The following is a 14,374-nucleotide window of genomic DNA, read 5'->3' on the forward strand; positions in this document are numbered from 1 at the left end:
TAGGGCGACTAGTAAGTAGAGAGTACCTACCGCCTATACTCTTAGCTAGTATCTTATTAATAAAGGTGTAATTGTTATTGTTGACTTAGACCCATCGCGTTTGTTGCCCGATTAGTATAGAAAACTCGCGATAAGCGCAGTTTCTATATCTTTAACCTATTACTTTATAGGTCCTTTGTAGTACGTATTCTATAGTTAGTAAAGGAGGTCTAATAAAGTATAAGGGAGCCGTTCTTAATATAGGGCAAATAACGAAGTTGTTAGACAGGCTATCTAAGAGGGGCACGAGGTGCGGAAAGTTAATATACAAGCCGAGGCACCCGTGCCGAGTCACGTGACCGACTGCCATTCACTGGACGTCCGCCTGGGCCCGTGACACCTACGGCGATAATAGACGGCTTAAAGTAGATAGACTACACTAGGCGCAGGAAAACTATAGATAGCGTAACTAGTTAGATTACGAGAAACAGCTTTAGTAGCTCTACGTGTCGGTATCGATTTTGCTAGGGCGGTGAGATAGAGAGCTCCACTCGTCGTTGCGCTCACACTTATGGGTCTCACAGGCCCATACAGCACATTTTTGCGTCGCGTGCCTCACACGCTTTCACTCTGTCCATTTCGTCCAACACGCTAGCCAACAGCATGTCCGAGACCCAAGACACAGCCGCATCCCCCAACTTCGCCCTCCTCGATATTGACATGCACACGCTCATAACCCGAGACTTTACCTTCCCAGCCAGCATCTCCGAGAAAGAGCAAGAATTCATCGCACACATCCGCAAAGCTCTCCGTGACATGATCACAGCCATCAACGATCGGAACTTCTCCAACGAGGTTTTTGCTCGAATCCTGGGACCCAAGTCACAAGAAATTCTCGGAAGGGCCGTACTTTGCTCATTGCACGGGATCGAAAGTTCTGGAGAATATTCGCGGCTTTGCGCAGGATGAGCCTACTTTTTGGATCAAGTTGGGAACTGTGAGTGTCGTGCCAGATGTGAGGAAGAATACAGCTCAGACGGTGTATGCCATGGAGCTGCATGGTGTGCCGGAGCGTGTTACGAGACCGGCTGTGACGCAGCAGGAGTGGAAGAAGTCAGCGGCAGATGGCCGCTCAGGAACTGCTCAGTGTGCCCAAGGCACCAAGCATGCGGTATCAACACCCATTCCTGTTAGAGAGTCCAGTTAGCGTTGGGTTTTGCCTAGGTTCCCTTGGAGAGTCCAGTGAGCATTGGGTCTCCTCCAATCCTGTTGGCCAGCCCGGTCAGTGATGGGTTCTGCACTGTCATGCCTGGCGTGCGATGGGGACTGCGTCGGTCGCTCCGACGTGGTCCTACCGCGCCCAAAGGCACACTAGGCACCTGTTCAGCGGAGGTCGGAGGTTCGAAGCCTTCTTTCGACGTCGTATTACATTCTTTTTGTTTCATTATAGATCGTGCCGGATCTGGGCAGGCCGTTTCCTTACTGCACAGGAGCGCTCGCATACATACATAAGAATCGCGATCTGGGACGGCCCCCTTTCTGGCTTCAAAGCAAACCTTGCTCACTTGACTTGGCAGAATGCCAGTGCACTGAACGAAAGGACGAGATCATTGCGGTTGTGTCAACGATATCTGAGTCAGCAGATGTGAATCCAGAGTATCTCGTGTTGCATGATCGTTGACAGCAGGTGCGGTACAGTGGATGTGGACTACATACATCACTATCTTACACTGTGGTTCCACGAGCTCAGCGTAGCCTGAGGTTCCACCGAAAGTGTCTAATGACACGATGCGGGCATGTTCATTACGCCATGTCCCTGCCTTGAGAGTAATCGGTCTTCTGACGGTGGTCTAGTCATTCCAACGGCCGTGAACCATCCGAGAAGTTGAGATCCTTGCGAGTCATGGTGGAGTAGCCGCCCGGGAATCGCTACGATCATTGGGTTTCTTTTGGATCCACCCTTCGCAACATTCTCCCGACGCCTGCAGTGTACTAGATGTTGCAGTGTAGGTTGAACTCATTGGGTTTCTGCATGGCCTGGTCTGGCGACTCTGCGGCGCATGAAATTAGACCATCTGGAGCTAGATAGCTTGGTACCTCCCGCCGCGGTGGGTCTCCTGCAGCTGCGGGCGGTCTGTCAGTAGACTTTGTCATACTTCGCGAGGGGCCTCGTTCGGTGAGCTGTCGAAGTTGTGTCGGTCGTGCAGCGTTGGAGAGAACCCCCGTGGTTTCGATTACGGTTTGTGGTCGTTGGATCATTCCACCAAGGGTTAGATACTCTCAATCATCGGCCGATCGCCTCGGCCAGCTGGGGTTCGAGGACATGATCGGACTCATATTCGGCAAGATTGGATCTTCGTCCCCGTCCCGCGCCGGTCGCTTCGTGACCCAAGCCTGAACCTGAGCTCGCGCCTTTTCCTGCCCCTTTTCTGAGATCATGGGCAGCGTAGCCTCGTACCTCCTTACTCGTTCCCTTGCTTCTTTCTGCTCTGGTTCGTCGATTTCGACGGAACCAGAAGGCGAATTCGAGTGCTTCGGCATGTAGTTGCTCTGCTGGACCTGGCGACGAGCCCATTCCATGTCCTCTTCTTCGATCGTGGAGAACATCTCGCCCTTGGTTGGAGAGGCAACTGCAGTGGAACAGTCGGACAGAGGGTAGACCTTGCCATTCTCATCCGTCGTGTACGCCATGATGTACGATGCCCTTGGATTGGTGGGATTCCAGTCAGTGCCAGAGTACTGGCCTGGTGCAGTCGTTCTGCTCCTGCCAGAGCGGCTGGTTTGCATGGTGAAGTCGGGGAAGTACCTTCGGAAGAAGGCTCTGACGAACGGTATGCAGACGCATATGATGGCAAGCTGTGTCTCCACGACTGACGCGGCGTATAGCTTATATCCCCACCAGCTGAGGTCAGGGTCGTTTCCCATCTTCCAAAGGTAGTACGTTCGTGCTACTCCAACGCCAGTGACCCTGAAAGCCGCGCGTTAGTCATAATGAAAGGGTAGCCTCGATTTTGTTCTGTGGAACTCACAAAAAGCCAACGCAGAAAAGACAATTCAGTAGTATCTTCTGTCGCCTAGTCGTGCCGACATCGTACTTCTGGAACATGAGACAGGGCAATGCTGCCGTCCAAAAGTCGGAAGCGATGGTGATGGTACCAGTAGCGATAGTCACGGCATCTCCGTTGATGCAGTAGTATGTTTTGTTGGCCGTGTCCATGAAGAGGAAGTCCCAGTAGTAGTGCAAAGGGCGACACATGAAGCAATACGCAAAGAAGATGCCGATGCCGGTTCCGATGGTGATGAACATGAGCACCCAGATCGTGCGAACCCATTTGTCGCTGTAGGTGTTCTTGGCCATGCGACGGTAGAACAAGAGCACCGAGCATTTTGTGAAGACGGATGCCAGAAGGAAGAAAATCTGTGCAAGCCAGGCGTTCTGATATCGCTGTCAGTATGTGAGCTTGGATGGGCGATGCATAGGTTGGGCTTACAAGCAGCGACGGAGAAAAGTCCGTCGGCGGATAATTCCATAGGTGCCGACCAGTGTGAAACTGCCACTCGCCTCTACACGCTGCGACAGTGAGAGCTGTCGACGATATCCAAGCCAGGACGATCAAGGTATCGTCAATACCGAATGGTCCTGATCGTCGGTTGGCTCGCAAGTAGATACGTCCGGCGACCAGGATCGTGGATATCAGCTGCCAGACTATTACAAATGGGCCCATCCATGACTGCTGCTCCGGTGGGTCTGCATAGTTGGGCTTGGGCCACTTGGCTATGTCTTCGATCGTGGGTGTGTAGAAGTTGCCTGGCATGATGTCGCGTGCGGCTCGGACTGCGCGTCAGCCAACTGGTCCAGTGTCCAGTGACCTCGGTTCGACCGGGTCTTGCTGCAGGTGCGCAAGTCAATAGATGAAGTGCCGAGAGTTGAAGTCGTGACGGACAAGGATCGAATATGGGACTCCAGCTCGAGGCTTCGAGGTCAGCACGAAAGATGAAGTCCGCTGTCGGGGCGTAGGTATGCGACAAGGAAGAGGGCCGATCCATCTTCCCACTTGTCGACAGGCGGACTACTCTTGTATGATCAGCCCGTGGCGTCTCCAACAGTTCGATGGTACCTGAAATTGGCTGCAGCAAAGGCGGGGTGGTCCGGACGGTCGAACTCTGCTTCACGCTACACCTGTGCGGCGAAGGGGTTGTGGAGAGTGGGAGGCACTGGAGAGCACTCTATCTGCAGCGTGAGTCACGCTACCTCGCTTGGGGCCGGATCTACAGACTACAGCTGAAAGGTGTTGTCGATCGAGAGACGCGAGACACGAAAGCCCACTGCCTCATCGAGGAGCACAGGACGTGATGCACGAAGTCAATGTATAGAGATCTCGCAGCAGATCGGCGACGACTTTCTTGAATGCATAGCCTTCGAGATTCACTTTCGGTTGTGGTCCAACGGAGCAGTAGTAGGTGATGGCGAGCTGACGCCAGATGTCGTCCGAATTATCCTTCACGTTGTCGCTTCATCAGCTGAGCTTGCGCTTCACAACGTTTTCAACGAAGCCAGCTGCTCAGTGCTCAACAGTGTTGCCGATCAATTTGACGACTTGTTAATAGTCAAGGCGCCGCCAGGCTTTCTTCCTCACAGGAAGCTCTTCTATCCACTCGTGCAAAATGCTTTCCGTCGGTCCAGTCTGCCGGCGTTGGTCCCTTGTGCGAACGCTCCGGATGTCGCGAATGCTTCCGTAGTGCTGCAGCCTACCTGCACTAGGCTGCACACATGCAAAAGGTCGATCTTTGTATCTCGATATGAGCTATCAAACACCGCTGCTGCGACTGGACGCTTGATTCGGCAGAGCTCAAGAGATGCTGTATCAGAGCTCAAGAGATGCTGTATCAGAGCTCAAGAGATGCTGTATCAGAGCTCAGGATAGAGTGTCGGGCTCCTATACATTGTCAAATACAGAAGAGCCGGTGCTTCAGCTTGGTAGCTCCAGTAGTGTTGGGACAAGAGGAAATGCTCAGTGAGCATGATGGCAACGGCTAGGAGCGTGAGATCGGCAAGCAGGTCGCGGTGATTGGACACTTCTAGAACGCTAGCATAAACACCTGGTGCACTCGGCTTTCCCGGTCCGCTGAATCGCGAGTCTTGTAAAAAATTCCAGAAAATAAGATAGTTATGACTTCGTAGTATAGCTAGATACGAGAATACAAATTTCTAGAAATATAGAACTAATATAGATCTATCGATAATTTGAGTTTCGTAATATTAAATACGCTATAGTAGGAGTTATAACTATATATACAAACGTTCGTCGTAAATTATCGACGTCGATAAGCGCTAAGACTTTGCTATTCTTTGCTCTCGGGAAAATAGACTCTTAGTATATAGCATTTTAAGGCACGTATTCGGTAACGTATATAGATAGATAGATATTTCATTTGCCCGATGTAGTGCCTCTCGGCATATGCGGGTCTGGAGCTATGGAATACCTAGGGTAGGAAACCTGCATATGCAAGTGAAAACCTCCCTCCTCTACCTCTGGTTTGTTGCTGTGAGTGATCTGCTTTCTCCTTCCACCAGGGTGCACTAGTGTCTGGGGCTGAGCCTCCTAGACTACCTTGCCTGCTACCCTGAGCTTTCACCTCTTCCTCCTCCTCCTCCTCCCCCTCCTCTTACTGCTGCTGCTGCTTCCCTCCCTTCGATCCACCTCTCTGTCTCTTCAGCAAGGGAGAATTGAGCTAAAAACTTTTCTGATATAACCCATTTGACCATTCTCTGCAGGTCTTCCTGACTGTTAACAAGGGCCTTGTATCGTCTGTCCCTTGCTTTTGCTCTCCAGATCTCTCTTCCCCTTGACCAGTCTGGGCAGACAAGCAGCATGTGCTCAGGGTTTTGGGAAGGGTAGCCACAGGGGCATGCCTTTGTGTTGTATCCTGGGACTCGTCTTTGATGTAGGTATGCTCTAAGCCCAATGTGCTCAGAGCGAATTCGGATTGCTAGGCTTGCCTCAGCCCTCTTAAGCTTGGTGTAGAGGGTGTAGTTGTATCTGCCAAACTGTTGGAGAGCTGCTGGTGTTCCTGGTCTCTATGGTTTGATTCTCCACTGTTTCTCCTAGAGAAGTCCTGCGATCTGTTCAGACAGTGTCTGCTTCTTCTTGTCTTGTTTGTCCCTCTGTCTGCCTGTTCTCTGTTGAGCCTCCTGTGCTTCAAGCTAGGCTTGGAGAGTGTAGGCTTCTTCTAGGTCTGCCTTCTTCTAGGGGGTTCTTGCTGGTCTTGCTGGTGTAGAGGGGTCCCTTTGGAGTCTAATCTTTGCGGCTGCTGCATCAATAGCACTCTGGACTGGGTAGTCTGATGTCTTAAGAGCATACTGGCATCTCATCCCAAGAAGATAGTGCTGGATTGGTGGTGTTCCAGACTCCATCTCAAGGGTTGTTGTTGGGGTGGACTTGTATGCTCCCATCACCTTTTTGAGGCATTGGCTTTGGACTCTGTTTAGGGGGGCTTCTATCCTCTGTGGGATCTTCTTGTCTGCTGTCCAGATCTGGGCTCTATATAACATAGCTGGCTTGACAATGACTTTGTACATAGTCCTGGCTTTCTCGAAGGTAGCTCCCTAGGTGGATGCAGTCAGTCTCTCAATAGATTGTCTGTTCTGGTTTGCCCTTGCCTGTGCCTTCTTGACTTGGGGTCCCTAGCTGAGCTTTGGATCAAGCCAGACTCCAAGCACTCTCAATTCTTGTTAGGGGTGCGTCTTATGGCCCTGGATGTTGATGGATGCCTGCATGTTGTGTCTTGTCCTAGCCTTGCTGAAGTGGATGAGCTGATACTTGTCTGGTACGAATTTCACTCTATGTCTCTTTGCCCACTGCTCACATGTTTGGTGCCTATCTTCTAGGATTCTGCAGTTCTCTTCTGTTGATTCAGACTAAGCTAGGATGTTGGTGTCGTCTACGAAGCCTGAGGCAGATGAGTTGGGAGTTGTCAGGAGTGGGATCAAGCCTTCTATGAACAGGAGGAAGAGGATTGGGGCCAGTGTTGATCCTTGAGGAATGCTAGTTGAGATTAGTGAGGGATCTGATTTGTATGTGCCAAGTAGAAGGCTTGTGCTTCTTCCCTAAAGGTAGGACTTAGTGAACTGAACCATCCAGTTTGGTAAGCCCTTTTGTCTGAGGATGTATAGCAGTCTAGGGTGTGACACATTGTCAAAGGCTCCAGAGATGTCCAGGGAGAGGAGGGTGGCTACTTTGTTGTTCTTCTGATGCCAGAGTGTCTTGACCTGTTCAGTGATGAGTTCAATTGCTGAGAGGGTAGATCTCTGCTTCCTGCCCCCCCCCCATCTGTGTGTCTGGGAGGAGGTGGTAGGTCTCCACAAGCTGTCATTCTGGTTGCAACCAGCTTCTCTAGGACCTTCCTAATTGTGTTGAGCAGGGCTATTGGTCTGTAGGATTTGAGCTTTGTGTAGTCATCCTTCTGGGGTTTCCTGAGAACATAGGTCAGGGACTTCTTGTACTCAGTTAGGCAGTATCCAATCTGGAGGCAGCCTAAGAAGATGTTGGCCAGCACTGGTGCAATGATCTCCTTGCAAGCCTTTAGGAAGCTGTTGCTGATCCTGTCTGGTCCTGGGGCTTTGTTTCCTGGGAGCTTCTCTAGGATGCTGGCGATCTCTGTGGGATCTACTGATGCTCTTTGGAAGAGGGGGGTAGGCAGCTGTGCCTCCCTGATGTCACTAAGGTCTGCTTCCACCTAGGCTCCAAAGAAATGCTGTCTGAAGGCTTCTGCTTTTCCCTGCATTGTGGTCTGTTTGTTGCCTTGTAGATCCAGAATGTCTGGAAATTGTGGCGAGGGGTTCCTATCCTGTTCTGATTTCCTAGCCCATTTGGCCAGCCTCCACATCTGGTGTGGGTTCTTTGTCAAGATCCTAACTGTTGCTCTCCAGTCTTGGAGCTTGTCCCTTTTGATCTGGATCTTCTTTTCTTGGCAGATCTTGGTGTATTGGTTCTAGGCAGTCTGAGTCCTTTGCTGGACCCAATTTCTCCTTGCTCTCCTAGCAGCCTTGACTTTGTCTCCACAGTCCTTGGTCTAGAAGGGTTTCTGGAACTGGGAGTGCTTCTTTGCTAGGATTACTTAGATGGTGATGTTCTGAAGGATGTGTGTGAAGCTGGCTGTTGCATAGTCGATTCCCTCCTCGGTTTGCAAGTTCCAACAGTCCATATGTCCGTTCTCTAGTTCGTTAGCAAGTCTCTCTTTGACCTGGGTCCAGTCAGCTGCTTTCTAGTTTGGTTTGTCTTCTTGAGGTTCCTGTTGTTCTGCCTTCCGGTGGAGGCTTGTCTAAACTGGGAGGTGGTCAGATGAGGACTCAAGCTCCAGGTTTGTATTGTAGTAGAGAAGTCTTGCTGCTAGGTTGGCTGTGAGGAAGCAGAGGTCTATTGTGCTAGTGCTGTTCCTTGCAGCCCAAGTCTCTGTGCCTTTTGGAGTTGCTAGGCTCATATGTGCCAGCTCTGTCATCCCAATCAGTCTTCCTACTAGGAAGTGATAGGCTGGGATAAAGTCTAAGCCCCAAGCTAGGTGGTGGAGGTTGAAATCTCCAAGCAGAATGTGTTCTCCGGGTTGTTAGAGGGCCTCTGGGATCTGTTCAAGGGTCGCCAGTTTCATGCTGCTCCTAGAGTCAGGTAGGGGGTTGTAGGCACTGTGGATTGAGATCGGTCCTTGGTCAGTTTAGAGTCTGATTGTGGTAAAGTCTCCAGTTGTCTGTTCCACTTGTTTCTAGGAGTCTACACTAAGCAGTTTGCTCACATAGATGCATGTTCTTGGTGTTGTCCCTCGCTGTGTGCTTATAGCTAGGTGGTATCTCCTGTCTTGGACTGTTGCTGGCCTTCCTGAATGTGGGTTGGTCCAGGGTTCCTGCGAAGCAACAATATGGTGTCTGTGGGGGTCTAGGGATTAGAGGAAGCTCCTTTGCACCCTGTCCTTGCTTTTGTTGACATTGTACTGTATGATGGTAAGTTCTGGTGTGGAGATCATTCCTCAAGGTCCATTTGGCTGTCCTGTGTAGCTGATGGTTCCTGGTCCTGTTCCTGGATGGTTTGGGTGATTTTCGGGCCTGTGCTTGTGCTCTGGGAGCCGCCTGTGGTTGGGCCAATGTTCAGGCGGGTTTGGGTACTGTCCCTGCCTGCTACTTCAATCCCTCTGGGTCTCCCTGGGCGTGGGTAGGGTGGTGGGACTGGTGATCCTCCAGTTCTTGTCCTCTTGTTGTTGGTGTTGGGCCTTGTTATCACCTCAGGTTGGGGCTCCTGGCCTGTTCTGTATCTTGGAGGTGTATTGACCCTTGCATCCCTTGCTCTTGTCCTTTCCTTGATCCTTACTGGGCAGTCAGTAGACCAAGCTGGGTGAGCTCTGCCACAGCATGCGCATCTTGCATTCTGTTTTGGGGCTACGCAGTCTTTGACTTGGTGGCCCTGGGCACAGTGGGAGCAGGTGTCCGTCGTCTTTGTGCACTTTGCTGCGATGTGACCATATTGCTGACATTTGAAGCATTGGAGCACCCTGTGGCTGCTGTGAAAAATCTCTGTCATCGGGTTCTCACACTCCCAGAAAAGGCCCCTGTCAAGAACCTTGTTTGCCTGTTCAGCTGTGGTGACCCAGATGATTAGAGATGATGCTGGAGTGCACTAGGTATTTATGCTAGCGTTCTAAAATGCCTCAAGATCGATGCATATACGCCGAGCGTGATGTCGGCTACGCCGACCCCAGATTCTCAAAATTTCGACCATGTCCAACGTTAGAATCACGACTTCGGCTACAACAATGCTATGTAGATAGATAGAAAGTGAACGCAATTGTTTCTATGCAAGTAACGACCGATAGCCGCCCCCCGGCCCATCCCCCGAGGGGGCAGTTTTAGGGAGAGGGCGTGGGGTTTCGAGGTGCAATGTAGAGTGCACGGGCTTGAGGCATTTTAGAAGCCACCGTTGTGAAGAATGCATGGCAGGCAAGCTGCTGGCGACCTCGGGAAGAAGCAACGATGAAACAGAGATGCGAACGAACACCCTGGCACACTGTGCTAATCTTGCAAATTTTGACAGTGTTTGGCATCTTGACACGTCAAAAGTCTTACTCATCTTTGCTCCCTCGTATGTCAGGATCATCTGAGAATAAGAGTGGCGTCCCGTCCGCCTCAAACCCAGGGCGTATAGCTCAAGCCATGCTTCAGATTGACCTCAAGGAAGACACCTGCGTCCTCCACCAGATAATCGTCCATCTTGGTGAGCAGTTCGGCCTCATCGTCGTCAGAAAGGCGGAATTTCACGTAGTAAAGCTCGCCTAAGCTTGTGTCGTTCCAGGTCACTTTGTTGAGTAGTATCCATTTGATTTTGCAGTTGACTCGTAAGCATTGCAGCACTTCCATCCACGGCGGTCCATCGTGCAAGATGACAATCCCTTGTAGTATCAGGAGTTCCAAGTCCGTTGCATGGGAAGTCAAGATGTCGATGAACTGCTCAAGGCGCAGAAACATATGCTCCAGACTCAGCGTTTGCAACGACGCCATAGTAACGCCTGTGACGAGTTCTGAAGTCAAGCTCAGAGACTGCTCTGTGAACATTACCTCAATGTCTGGCTGCACGATGAGTTCCAGATCGTCCAATTGTCCACAAGTCCGCAGAAGATTCCGGATGGCCTCGTTGTGAAGACCTCTTTCCGCACAAGTCAAGCTCTGGGTGCTTTCGGGGCATGCAGTGTAGTGGATGCCAACGAGTCCACCAAGAACGTTGCGGAGTAGACCGGTCCCGTGGAGCTCAATCTCTTCGAGTGAGCACCTATCGGTGATGTCAAGTGTGGTGATCCCGCAACCAATCTTCTCTGCAATTCCCAAGCAAATGCCCGGCAAAGAAATCGAGAACGGCTGCAAATCAGGCCGGCCGCAATGTCAACGTTTCATAGGAGTGCTGCTGATGCGAACGACGCACTTGGGCAGGTGCTTCAAATCCCTCATGATTGATTCCACCCATGACGGTAGTGACGTCGAGAAGGCACTCTGTCCGTTGTCGTAAAGAGCCCATGCTTGTCAGCTGCCGTCTGAGATTGTCCAAACATCGCCTCTGCGTCGGTCTCGTGTTGCGCGGTAGCGAAAACCAAACAGTCCTCACGGTCGAGGTGGTTGAGAGTAAAGTTGAAGGAGGTGACGCGCCGGGCTAGATGTGGCGTGGATATGATGTGTTTTGCTCTTAGAAGGCGCTTTGGGTCCAGCATGAAGCAAGACACTTCGTCAAAGTACTCGTCCGAGAAAGACTTGAAAGCGGCGGCAGACAGCTCTTTGCAGGCGAGGCGCATGCTGAGGATACCAGTCTCGGTGTCGACTTGGTCAGCGATCATCTCGAGTAGCTCCATGGGCAGCTTCAGGATGTGCGCTCCTTGAGCACATCTAGGTTGGTGAAGAGTCAGCATCTCACTGTCGCTGCGATACTGGTGGTGGTACTCACGGTGTTTCTTGCGACATCTCTTGGCCTTGGCGCGCTGGTCGAGTGAGCAATGTTACAATCACAAGGTGTTGTAACTTGCGTGGATGTGGTGTGGCGAAAAGGTTGGTTGGACTGGGAGGTATTAACAAGATGCGGACTGCCGTTTTGGAAGAAGAGAAGGGAAAGGCGGTGCGGCGACTTTAGAAGTTCTTCTGCAAGCATGTGAAGAGACAGCCATTCACTGCGGAAGCGTAGCACACCACTGATCTTTCGGGTCGCTGATGTCGACTTCATTCACTTTCCAATACTTGATATTACGTCTGGCAGAATCTTGATAACGTGATGTATAGCCCCGGCACCGAGTCCTTGTCGAGATCTGATCGACAGGCACCGTCCACAATACAATACCCGGCTCTTGTATCAGTATCACTCAGTCACAGCGTATTGGCTGCATGATCCGATCGAGCATGAGGTGAATGTTGGCGTAGTGATCTCTCGGCAGGCCGACTTTCGTGGTCATCGAAGTCGTAGACAGAACACGAGTATGGTTGTGATGTGTTTTTCTCGTCACCATACGTACGCTCCTCCTGGATCAGCCAAAGACGGATTGACATTGGTGTTCTGTGTGAGCAAGATGTGGTGAAAAGTCATGAGAGGCGAGAGCAAGCAACAGCTACGATATACCCACTGGTGCGGACTGCTCTCCGATCCCTGCAATGCGGCAGAAAGTTCAATCATGCCCTGCGTCACAGCATTTCTAATCCAGATCAACTTTTTGCATAGTCCATGTAAATCTTCCATTGCCTTACGTCTTCCTGACAATCCAGTGTCCACCGCTACGACCAGACTTGAACTCACAGTACATCACATCACAATGGCGGACCAGGACATGCACGATCACCACCAGCACCGCGAGGACGACGATGCCATGCTTGACCCCAACGAGGCAGAAGAAGTGATAGACCAAGACGACGATGCAGCCATGGACTCGGGCGACGACGAGGACAACCAGATCATGCAAGAGATACAGCTCCGAAACGACAGCTCAGCCCATTTCGACCATCACAAAAAGAGCATCTTCTGCATAGCACAACACCCCACACGGCCAGAAATTGTCGCAACGGGTGCTGGCGATGACATAGCATATGTATGGGACAGCACGCCTCCCGAGGGTCCTGTACTGCCAGCTAGCTACGAGACCGATCCACAGCCGAGGGAGAGGAAAGGACAGGAGATCCTGGCCAAGCTGGAGGAGCAAGACGAGAGTGTCAATGCCATATGTTTCACGCTTCCGAAGGGCGAATATATTGCCACAGCTACGCTTGCGGGTAAGCTCAATGTATACACAACACCAACGGACTCAAAGCCTGCAAAGTTGATCGGGTCGGCGAAAGAAGTGGACTCGGTCAACTGGATGCTAGCATGCCCACATAAGGACTACCCAAACACGATCGCTCTCGGCGCAGACGATGGATCCGTCTGGATATACACAGTCAACGCGTCAGATCCGTCGAGCCCTCTGACGATCGTCCAATCTTTCTTCCTACATCAAGCACCATGCACGGCAGGAGCCTGGACGCCAGACGGCAAACTCCTCGCTACAGTGGCAGAAGACAGCAGCCTCTTCGTCTGGGACCCCTTTGGCGATGCTGCTGCAGCAGGTGTCACAGACCCGAACGGAAGCCAAGCAGTCTTTGGTCTTAGCGCAGCAGATGAGCGATTCAAGGTTGATGGTGGACTCTACAGTGTCGCAATCACAATGGGTGGGAGTCTTGTCGCTGTGGGAGGAGCCGAGGGAAACATTCGAATCGTCGGGCTTCCAAGACTTGGCGCGCAACCAGCGAATAGTACAGCTGGAGCAAAAGGTGCAGGTGCAAGGGCGAAGGCGGGCGGTGCAAAGCAAAGTGGCACGCCTGGTGCTGCCAATTCAGCCAACGCTGGTGGTGCATCAGCAGGGCAGGCTGGACAAATCTTGGCGAGCTTGCAGGCACAAAGCGACGGCGTGGAAACTCTCGACTTCAGCCAGCCGCCTCTGCAATATCTCGCAGCTGGCAGCGTCGATGGCTCGATTGCGGTGTTCGACGTAGCCCACAGCTTCGCAGTCCGGCGGCATATCAAGGAGGCGCATGCGAATGAGGAAGTACCACAAGCAGTCACAAAGGTGCAATTTGTGAAGACCGCACTAGGCACGCAGAACGACCGAAACTGGCTGCTTACTTCTGCTGGCAACGATGGCGTTTTGAGGAGGTGGGATGTTCGCGGTGGTACTGCTGCTGCTGGTCAGGGGCTTGCTGGAGAGTGGCGAGGACACACTGGAGATCAGCCTGATGAGAACGGCGAGAATGGAGGTGGCATTCTAGATTTTGTGCAAGGCGGTGGAGGAAAGAGGGTCATTACTGCAGGCGATGATGGTGTAGCTCTCGTGTTCGACACGGCTTGATGGTACGACAAGATAACGATCGTAAGATAGCCTCCAAAGCGACGCATTCTGCCGCTCCTTTTGAGTTCCATCGTGCCGCAGACGTTGGTCCTGTCGCTGCTCCAACACCAGCATTGACCGGGACGCGATTTGTAGATATTTTCCCAGGCGCGACAGTCACTCTCCTTTCTCTATGCTCGAACATGCAAAGGCCCTCATCCAGGAACCACAGCCCATGTACAGCTATGAGCAAAGAGCGTCCGGCAGACCAATCCGTCAGCATTGCCATACCGCCTTCAACCTCCACCACCACCAACAACCACAAAGACGGAGAGACGAGACTCGAACCCGTGTCCCATGCACTGCTTTCCCTCGGAAGTCGCAACCTGATTGACCTTCCAAATGACCTCGCTCTAAACCTAATTAGAACTGCCAAATAACCCTGGTCAATGCCTTTGGTGTACTGCCAATAGCAGTGCATGTGCCTTGCTAGGCCATATCCCCCGAGTGTACGGTGCTGATGGTG

General features: G+C 51.8%; 4 protein-coding genes across 4 annotated transcripts; 2 read left to right on the plus strand and 2 right to left on the minus strand.

The window, feature by feature from the left end:
• Window positions 1-642: 642 nt before the first annotated feature.
• Window positions 643-1,186, plus strand: CLAFUR5_06300 (uncharacterized protein; the record flags this gene model as incomplete). The annotated part of the gene is made up of 2 exons (XM_047905448.1): window positions 643-885; window positions 923-1,186. 2 exons carry the CDS (start codon window positions 643-645, stop codon window positions 1,184-1,186), a joined length of 507 nt encoding a protein of 168 aa, XP_047762449.1.
• Window positions 1,187-2,259: 1,073 nt separating this feature from the next.
• Window positions 2,260-3,794, minus strand: CLAFUR5_06301 (uncharacterized protein; the record flags this gene model as incomplete). Its single annotated transcript, XM_047905449.1, has 3 exons — window positions 2,260-2,947; window positions 3,009-3,424; window positions 3,471-3,794. 3 exons carry the CDS (start codon window positions 3,792-3,794, stop codon window positions 2,260-2,262), a joined length of 1,428 nt encoding a protein of 475 aa, XP_047762739.1.
• Window positions 3,795-10,959: 7,165 nt separating this feature from the next.
• On the minus strand, window positions 10,960-11,467 carry CLAFUR5_06302 (uncharacterized protein; the record flags this gene model as incomplete). Its single annotated transcript, XM_047905450.1, has 2 exons — window positions 10,960-11,392; window positions 11,451-11,467. 2 exons carry the CDS (start codon window positions 11,465-11,467, stop codon window positions 10,960-10,962), a joined length of 450 nt encoding a protein of 149 aa, XP_047762738.1.
• An 836-nt stretch (window positions 11,468-12,303) lies between these two features.
• Window positions 12,304-13,869, plus strand: CLAFUR5_06303 (uncharacterized protein; the record flags this gene model as incomplete). The annotated part of the gene is made up of 1 exon (XM_047905451.1): window positions 12,304-13,869. The coding sequence occupies one exon, from the start codon at window positions 12,304-12,306 to the stop codon at window positions 13,867-13,869; it is 1,566 nt and encodes a 521-aa protein (XP_047762737.1).
• Between the last annotated feature and the right edge of the window lie 505 nt (window positions 13,870-14,374).

Source organism: Fulvia fulva, chromosome 5 (genome assembly GCF_020509005.1).
Source record: "Fulvia fulva chromosome 5, complete sequence".
NCBI lineage: Eukaryota > Fungi > Ascomycota > Dothideomycetes > Mycosphaerellales > Mycosphaerellaceae > Fulvia > Fulvia fulva.